General features: G+C 38.8%; 1 protein-coding gene across 4 annotated transcripts; it reads left to right on the forward strand.

The window, feature by feature from the left end:
- Nucleotides 1-965: 965 nt before the first annotated feature.
- On the forward strand, nt 966-9,436 carry caprin1a (cell cycle associated protein 1a). 4 transcript variants are annotated; one of them, XM_023262275.3, is made up of 17 exons: nt 966-1,119; nt 2,981-3,115; nt 3,556-3,618; nt 3,886-3,972; nt 4,095-4,336; nt 4,492-4,574; nt 5,662-5,817; nt 5,913-5,965; nt 6,078-6,161; nt 6,262-6,426; nt 6,753-6,861; nt 6,994-7,055; nt 7,379-7,510; nt 7,804-7,957; nt 8,317-8,505; nt 8,622-8,728; nt 8,838-9,436. In XM_023262275.3, exons 2-17 carry the CDS (start codon nt 2,981-2,983, stop codon nt 8,922-8,924), a joined length of 1,908 nt encoding a protein of 635 aa, XP_023118043.1. In that variant the 5' UTR covers nt 966-1,119; the 3' UTR covers nt 8,925-9,436. The 4 variants fall into 4 exon arrangements, with proteins under 4 accessions (XP_023118043.1, XP_023118044.1, XP_054867127.1 ...); XM_023262276.3 differs by having other exon boundaries at nt 7,406-7,510; XM_055011152.1 differs by having other exon boundaries at nt 5,916-5,965.
- Nucleotides 9,437-9,897: the final 461 nt, after the last annotated feature.

Consider the following 9,897-nt stretch of genomic DNA (forward strand, 5'->3'; position numbering starts at 1 on the left):
ACCATGAATCCAGGACCAGAGGGCCTTCGTTCTTTCTCTCTAACCCAAGTTTGACCCTTTAATTTTCCATTACACTTTAAAAACACACTAACAGTCGGTAGTGGGAGTTGCAGTTGAGGTCACTCAGATCATGAGAGATATTTTTTTGTAAATATCTGGGCATTTTTAGAACCTGCAGAAAGAGAGCATTTTGAAAATTAAAAAGAAATTCTTAATGAATGATTGAGCCCTATATTTTAGACTGAATGTATTTACATTTTCCTGAAGCTTTAAGTCAAATAAGGAAAAAAGACAAGATGAAAATTCACAATGTCTTCACAAAAATAGTATTCCTGGTAGCACAAAGCAGGCTTTGAAACAGTATTTAGACCATTATGGTGGGAAATAATTGATCTTTATGTCAGGATCAGATGCAGGGGGACTGCACTCATGACCTCACCGTTTCTCAATGTTTGAGTGAATTCATGATACATACGTTTGGTTTTTGAAACTACCATTGAGGACTGAATTCAGTTATGTAGCACCAGTTTACAATACATGTCACGGTAAGGTGATCAAACAAAATTATATAGAGAATCCTATCAAATTGAAACAGTTCCCTTTGAGCAAGGTCTTTGGCTAAAAAACAAACAAACAAAATACAAACAACAATAGTGAAAACTATAAAATAACATGTCTATACTCTGACATTTTGATTTGAGGAAATGATTAGGTAGAAAGGAAGATGAAAATGTACAGATGTTCAAGTGAAATCTGAAAGTGCACTTTCAGTGATTGCATTCGGGCATCTCATCATAAACATCCTAAAAGATTTTCATGCTTGCCAGTGAAACTACAAAACTAAGTGGTAAATCCAGTGCAGCACTTTTGAGGATAGTGTCTCCTCAGGAAATGTTTTAAAGTGATGTTTTTCTGTCAGGCAATGCTGAGGCGAGCGGCGGGGTCCTTGTAGCCGCTACCATTAGCTCAGCAGCAGCTAGTCAGCCATTGGCCGGTGCGAGCCTGAGCATCCTTCTAGAAAAACACCACTTAGAGTAAAAGACACGGACTGCATTAAACGCTGCTCAGCATACATTAAACACGACAGAGGCAATCTCTTTGAAGACAAAGAGTATAAAGGTATGGGATTAGTGCCGCCACAGTCACATTTACTGCTGTTTTAACCTAAATTTGTTGAATAAATCGTCTTCAGTTATTCTTTACTCGAGACGGCTGCACGAAACGAATTGTCGCGGCGCCCCGAGGTGTTCTTTGTTTTTCACAGTTAACGGTAAACGCAGACGGTTTTTAATATGAACCGATAGGAACTGATTTAACAGCTAGTTTTCACTGACATCCGGTTAACTCGGAGTATTAGCTGCCTGTCGTTGACGCTACCAGCTAACAATGGGACATGGAGATTAGGAGCGTTGTTCAGCGCTTATTAATTTGATTTGGAGCAGCTAGCTATCGTTAACGTTCCACCAGTTATCGACTACATTGACAACAAAGGCAAAAAGAGCAGTTTACAACGTTTCGTGACTTGGAGTTAGTTACATATTAATAGCATCTCTCAGGAAGGTTAGCCGGTGTCTCCAAAGGGAGCTAACGTCAAGGATTTCAACTTTGAATAGAAGGCCGACATTTTAATGTGTGTTAACTTCCTCTGACCAATTCAAAGCACCGTCCTTGCATATATCTAAACCAAAGTAAACACATTTGTAGCGTTAACAAGTTAACCACGAATGTTAGGCTGTTTCTCATGGTAACTATAATCGGTTTAATTAGTTGTAGAGCTGCCAAGAACAACTATTTCGACTATTTAGCCGATTAACCGATTAATCTGAAAGATAACTTTTCCTCCAAAGAAAGCAAAATGATCAGTTCATTTAGAGTCATTATGTTTATCTTCAATTTCATTTATATTTTTTTGCCAAAATGTATGTCATTGTATAATGTACCAAGGTATGACATTATAATGAAAAACTTTACGGTTGAACTGGAAACTTCAGCACGATAATAAATAAAATGAGGGCTTAGTCTTTAAGTCAGTAGAACAACTTCAAAAGAAATCAAAGATTTTATGAAACATCTTAATCAGGTTAAACAGCACCGATCAACTCAAGTAGCCCTTTTCTGCCGTGTAGTATAATTGCTCCCTGACTTTGGTAGTCGTATCCAATTTTATGAAAATTCACTGCACAGCAGAGTTTGTCAGGTGATATCATGTTATAAAATCAGGGTTTAAGTGATGCAGAGCAGCAGTTTCAAAGTGACTACCTGGTTAACAAGTAGTCTTAATGAGCTGCATTTCCATCATGATTTCATACTTGTTCCATTGTCTCACAACAGAAACAGCAGAATATGTAAATAAGTGCAGGTTTTGGGGGAATCCAACTGCATTAAAATGCCCCCAAACAGATGTAAAGTGTGTTTGTCTTCAGGTGTTAGTAAATTGCACTATGCTACTATGGGATGCCATCGAAACTCTACACAGTTTACAAACCGCCTTTTTGTTCTGTGCTAGTTTGAAGTACTCAAATACTCTTGAAGTCTTTGAACTATCTGATCTTTGGAAACTTTCATATTTAACCGTGTTGGACTCTGCCACCAACGCTGTTGTCTCAACTGCAACGCTGACTGCAGCTGACTAATAACTGGAGTTAAAATGACTGATGTCATGGCGCAACAATTAGGAACTTATTGAAAACATTTATTAAAATGGATAGAGTCTATAGTAAACACTCACCCAACTGAAATATTGGTGTTATTTTGAGTGTCAGCACCAATTATGAGAACTAATCACAGCAGCCCTAATCTATGTTCAAAACCTAGCTACTAACAATACTTAAGAGGTAATACACCAGGTAATCTCAGCTTCGATTCCATTATCTGAATCCTCAGCTCGTCCACACATTTGGTTATTTTTGTTTCTTTTGTTCAGGCATTAAAATATCTGAAATGTAATCTTTTAATGAGTATACTACATTTCTCCCCAAAGATGCCTTCAGCAACAGTTGGCAACAATGCTCTCCAGTCTGCCATTCCAGACCTGGGAAATGGAAGTCAATCCGAGGCCATGAAGCAGATTCTTGGTGTGATGGACAAGAAGGTCCGCAATATGGAAAAGAAAAAGGTATCTATAGTTCTTTAAACATGAAAAAGTGTTGGCGCTCCTTTTTTTGTTCGACACTTTGTAGGTTGTGAGAATTTTCGTTTTTTGTGTTGTGGACTTTTGTCATCAAGCTGATACACTTACTGATTTTGGAGAAAGCAAATGATGGAATCTATTTTAAATAAAGACAAGGTGTACTCTTCCGGTGTTGAGCATGTCCTGAGTTTTTATGTGTTTATAGCTGACAGATTGCAGCAGCCACTACTCTGTTTTTGTTACCATCCTAGGTTTTGGTCATAATATGTCTTAACTTTTGCCTGTAAAATATGTCTATTTTCTGATTGTATCCATCCAAACATATAAAATCACACTAATAATTAATCCTAATAATGTGACTTTTTAAAATATGTTTGTTACATATTTTATTTAAAACTAAATTTTAATTTTCAATATTTTCACAGTCCAAACTGGATGACTATCAGGAGAAGAAGAACAAGGGAGAAAGACTGAATCAGGATCAGCTGGTAAGATTAGAAAATCACTGTTGATTAGATTATTTTTTGAGGTGTGCTGTGATGTGAATACAGCAAAATCATACATGTAATATATTAATTACAAATTAAAACATAAATCTTTTTGTTTTTTTCTGTGTTACAACCCTATCATTGTTATACATTCTAGAAAACGCAGCATCTTTATCCATTACTGCTCCCTGGAAAATAATTCTTCTTGAAAATGTTTTTTTTTTACGATACATGAATCTCATTATTCTTTCCTTGATGTGCCTAAAGGAGGCTTTGTCGAAGTATCAAGAGATCACCAACAACCTTGAGTTTGCTCGAGAACTGCAGAAGAGCTTCCTGGCGTTAGGCCAAGAGGTGAGTCTGGATTTTTAAACAGTACTTGTAACTCTATCAGCAAATGTTTTATTGAGATCTTGCTACAAAGTATCATGGCTGTCACCACATGTAAATGTCCTAAATCATTTCTGCATGTTCAGATTCAAAAGGCAGTGAAGAAGACTGCGAGACGGGAACAGCTGCAGCGAGAAGAGACTGAACAACGGCGGCTGAAGACGGTTTTGGAGCTTCAGTATTTACTGGACCAGTTGGGAGATGATAGTGTCAGACAGGACCTTAAACGGCCTGATGCCACTGGCGCTCCTTTGCTCAGTGACGCTGACCTCTCGTCCCTCGATGAGTTTTACAAATTGGTGGGACCTGATAGGAACTATGACATCAGGTATGATGCCTGTGATTTAGATAGTAGTATAACTATCATTGCGTAGAAATGTTGATTTTGTCTATCATCTCCACAGTGAGTAAGAATTTAAAAAAAGAGGGAGGGCCAACACTATACGAGTAAATAATGCATTTACCCTCTTGTGTAATTTTTAGGTTGACTGACCAATATGAGGAGGCCTCACTACACTTGTGGGAACTGCTTGAAGGCCGAGAGAAGGCTGTGGCAGGGACCACATGTAAGTGTTTTAATGGCTGCAGATCATCCGCCACACAGAACACTTTTTATTCATTCTTGTGGAACTTGTCAAAAAATGCTGCAAAATGGGGATGATTTAAGGACTATTGCCGTGAATATTTTTTATTGTTTAATTCTAATTTAATTCTGCAGTAAACAGAAGGGAAAAAACTAAATGACATTTGATTTGACCAGACCATTTAAAACACCATGAATAAAATTAGATAAGACTTGTGAACAGCATCACCACCACCAAGCCTGTGTGAGATATGTTGAGCCCGAAACCATATTTTCTTTTAACTTGGCTAGATCACCACGGTAACTTATGCTGCAGAGCTAACGTTGTCTGAAACAGGTTATGTTCAGAGCTTCGGATTTAAGAAACGGTGTAAGAAACGTCTCCCCAGTTTGTTTCTTGGTGATTATTTGTACAGATTCTCAGCTGAAGGAATACTTTACATCTGCAGATCTCTTGAATTCTGTGTTACTAATACCAATAAATTAAGCCATGCAGCTACTGTATCGTACACTGTACGCGTTGCATTGCCATGGGAACCTACATGCATTAAGTTGGTTATCCAGAAAATGTGTAAATATGTTTTTGTGTTTGGTCTTAATTTCCTGGCAAGTCCATTTACACTGCTGGTACTGCAGCTAATAGAACAGAGATTAGAAAATTGTTTATTCTGTTGGTATTTATTACGCAAAAGTGTCAAGCAGTAGCATTAATTTCTCTTTGATTTGGCCTAAAATTAAAGTGACATCTTGATACCTGTTGTCTCTAACTGGGGGTTTGGGTTTTATTGAGCCAGCTTACACAAAAATGCCTGGCTAGGTCAAACGTGCTTCTAGGTACAGTGCAGGTCTCTGTTCGGCCTCATCAGTTGTTCTTGTTGTGGCTGAAAATAGTTCTCTGGCTGTACATTTTGTATTGTTTCATTCCACAGAAAAAAACTGGGGGCAGATCAGATCCCTCTCTCGTGGTTTTGTGTGATAAATAATCCTAACATCTGAGGTGTTAAAACATTTGCAAAGTACTGCGTGTCATTACCAACGCTTTTGTTTTTGGACTTGTGTTTCTGTTCCAGACAAGGCACTGAAGGACACTCTGGACAAAGTGCTGTCGAGTGGTTACTTTGACAGAGCACAAACCCATCAGAATGGGACATGTGAAGTAGAGGAGGTACAAGAGGAGCAGATTGTGGTGGCTGAGTCTAATGTTGGGGAGCAGCCATCGGAACCTGGTAACTACATAAAAACACATTAGCAGATAAATGTATTAGAAATTTTTTTTTGACCCTGAGATAATGCTGTCTTAACATTTGCTTCTTGCCTCCAGAAGGATTAACTAATGAAAAATACACAGAGCCAATTAAAGTGGAAACCACAGAGGTAAGATTTCCACTGAATATATGCTGCATAAGAAAATCACTCAAATCAGCAGCTTTCTTTTTTTATTTAGGACTACTGCATCACGTTTTCGGTATGTTGTCTTGTGTTACAGTTTGTAAACAGACAGTTCATTCCAGAAACTACATACAGTAGTACAGAAAAAGACCAAGTGGAGGAGTGGACTGTGGAGGCTCAGGTATGCTCCACTGCTGCACCCCACGGCCATGAAACACTTTTCAGAACTGCTTTTATCTGAGTGTACTCAAATGTAGCTTCTCACTTGTGTCTGTATTTAGATGGTGAATTCCCTCCAGCACCAGCCCCCCGCCCAGCTGGCTCCAGAACCAATTGTTACTGTGAACCAAGTCTCTCCCACTCCTGCCACTCCTGACCCAGTGGTCAGAAAGCAGGCAGTACAAGACCTCATGGCCCAGATGCAAGGGACGTACAACTTCATGCAGGTGAGGTGGTTCAAAAATAACCGTACTGTGAACACACAAAACATGTATTATCGTGTCTCCCACATGGCAACAAACGTAAAAATCAGTAGTAATGAAAATTAAATAAGGTTTTAAAGATTCTAATTTAAATACAAAAACATAAAGAGATGTTTGAGATCAGAATAAGTCCTGTAAAAAAAACATCTTTTAGAAAGAAAGCTTTGCTGAAGAGACCGAGCTCAGTTCCTTGAGCTACATGATGGTGTCTCAACTCACTTGGTTGCTGCACTGCTGCTAAATCTGATTCATGACCCAATGATTCATTTGCTCTTGTTTGGCTGTTACAGGACTCCATGTTGGAGTTTGACGGCCAGGCTCTGGACCCTGCCATTGTGTCTGCCCAGCCAATGAAACCTGTGCAGACTGTTGACCTGCAGCAGATGGGAGGCCCTTCAAGTATGTGCCAGTTAATTTACTCTGAACTGATTCCCCAATAGATTATATTGTTTCTGCTTATTGCTATGTGAAGTGTAATACATCAAATAGCAACAGTTTTTTTTTTTAATGTTTCTGTTTTCTTCCAAACAGTCCACTCAGAATCCAGACTTCCTCAAACAACTACAGTGTCTGGACCACAGGAATCCTCACAAGTAAGTAGAGTGAAAGCACAACAGGAAATGGTTTCAGAGACTTGGTTCTTTTTGAGTTGTGTGAAAAAGTAATGCAGCCATTTAATAACAGATATGCAATAATGCAGGTATTATGTGATGCAGATGATCATTTTAAAACTTTTCTATAAGGATTAAATGTGATGCTCTGTGACGTGTCCTGATGTCTGCCGTGTATTTGATTAATTAGAATATTATGAGAAGGTAGAGGGGAGCTTTAAGAGGAAAAATCTCATCTTTCCCACTGATCTCTCAACATTCCTGGTTTCCTTGCCTTTCAAATTCCTTCCTCCTTACCTACTTAGACCTCACTGTCTCTGTCATCTGAACAGTCTCCTGCCCCAAGTTCCCTGTCCTCTGCCTTCCCACCTGTCTCCAAACCCACCCACACTGGAGGCATCAATGTCAACGCAGCACCTTTCCAGTCAGTGCAAGCGGTACGCTCTCTATCTGGGTCCATTTAAACATGTTTGGACGTAATATATTCTGTTGGAAACTGTCAGCTTCAATACTTTTACAAGCTAAGGGTTAGCAAAGTAAATATCCAAGGCCAGTTAACATGTTATGTTGGTATCAGCAAAACTGGTTGCCTGTGGTTGCGCCATCTAAACGGGTAACAATTTAACATTTCCCTATCTTTAATACATCCAGCTTCCCAGGCCTTCGACAGAAATTGTGATATTGCTTTGGTACAAACTGAAACACAGAAAACTTTTCTTTTCCATCTCAGGTATTTAATTTAAATGCACCAGTACCTCCTGATGGCCAAGCAGACCCTCTGAAGCAGCAAAGCCAGTTCCCTGGTGGCTATGGACAGGGCTTCAGCAGCCAGTCAGAGAATACTGTAGACCAGCCTGACATCCCACAGGAAAGATTACAGTCAGGTGAGGGTAAACCTGTTAGTGTTAGAGGAAAAAAATGAAATAAATGATTAAAATCTTGTGTTTTGCAGTGAACCCTGAAAATAATAAAAATAATCTTGTATGAAGAAGAGGTTAAAAAAAATAAACTGTTGGAATTTCAAGAGGCTCTGTAGCTTCACCCAGTTGCAACACAAAATATCTCATTTGTTACAAAGTTGAAACGGGAGAAAATAAGCAGGCCATTAAGCAAAAAAAAAAAAATTAAAAATGCAGCTTGTCAGCTCGCAGTAAGTTATTTTGTGTCTTAAATCTTAACTACACAAGTGACAAACCAACGGTGCATTGCAAACACTTAAACCTTCTGTCTTAATTTTATCCAGTTGTTGGTGGTTTCCAGCCCCAAGACCAGGTCCTGCCCTCAGCGGGAGGCCATGAAGATGCCTCTCCAGGTGCAGGGTTTGGGCAGCCTGGCCAGTCCTTTTACAACCCCAGGGCTGTACCCAGGGGTGGACCCAGGAACTCTCGTGGTATAATGAATGGATATCGAGGCTCCTCCAATGGATTCAGAGGTACAAGCATCAAACTACATTAAAGAGATGCATTCATCATGTGATGTCATTGTTTATTTTAATCATACTGTACCTGTTGAAATGACACTGTTAATTCTAATGCCTTTTGTCAACAGGGGGATATGAAGGCTATCGCCCTCCTTTCTCAAATGCCCCCAGCAGTGGTTACGGTCAAACCCAGTTCAACACATCTCGGGACTATTCCAATAGTACCTACCAGCGGGTAAGAGTTTATGCATTAGAAAGCTCATATAACATATTATCCTGAGTGATTGACTTTGCATTTTCAATTTGTAAGATGACTAATTTTTGTATATTCTTACTTCTTCAAGGAGGGATATCAGCAAGGCTACAAACGGGGAGCTGCCCAAGGACCTCGAGGTTTGTCTCGAGGTAACGCTCAAGCGATGCGATCTTAAAGGATCCTAAGGACCGTCAAGTTGCGCCACGTTGAACATTCAGGATTTTTGAATGTGTTTGCCCCAGCTCACTTTTATAACAATGTTTTTGTTTCTCATTGGTAATCTTATTTTTTTAACTCCTAGCCTACTTATCAGTCAGCCTGCTTTGGTCTGTCTAGATCCTCTTAACGTTTTAACACAAAATGCTGAACTTCACCACATGTAGGATTATCAGCAAGTCTGTGATGTACAACAACAAATAGATATTCCTGTAAACTTGAAAGATTTCATTAATTTATTTTTTGTACAAAATAAATGCAAAAAATACCCTACCACTGTCGATCTGATTCCATGAAAATGATTTTTCTTTTGCCCTGTGCTGTCAGCCACTTTTTCTTTTTGAACTTATAATTTTCATAAAGGCATTTTTTTATTTTTTTTTAAAAACCCACTGTCACCTCTTGCGCCATCACCTCTTTGTACACTGATGTTATTGGTTGAGACTGTTTCAATAAAGTTGTGTCCTATTACCTTCTGTTTATGATGGTCTCTGTTATGTTGAATCTCTATTGGTCAGTTGGTGAATATTAGTGTTTTGGTGAGTCAGTGAGCCTTCAAACCTACAACAATCTGAGCACCGTAAGTATGTCACTGAGCCACATCTATGTAAGAATTTAGTCAGGTAATTAAAGCCACTATGGTTGTCAAGTCCACCTCTCTTTCCCTCCAAAGGACGCGAGGACAACTCAATTTAAATTTCCAACTCAAAACTTTATTTTCCTTCTAGTTGGTTGGTCAGAGTATTTCAATAGGTTGTAAACCTTTAAAGACAGAGAAACAACATTCATAACATCAAACACAGAACCAAAAAGTTGACATATTAGTCTCTTAACATTTAAATCAACCAATCATACAGTGCAGTTAACATAAACTTGGCCATATAAAGAAACATTTCAAATCACCAAAAAAGCAAATAAATATTTCACCAACC

Source organism: Amphiprion ocellaris, chromosome 1 (genome assembly GCF_022539595.1).
Source record: "Amphiprion ocellaris isolate individual 3 ecotype Okinawa chromosome 1, ASM2253959v1, whole genome shotgun sequence".
In the NCBI taxonomy this organism is placed as follows: Eukaryota; Metazoa; Chordata; class Actinopteri; family Pomacentridae; genus Amphiprion; species Amphiprion ocellaris.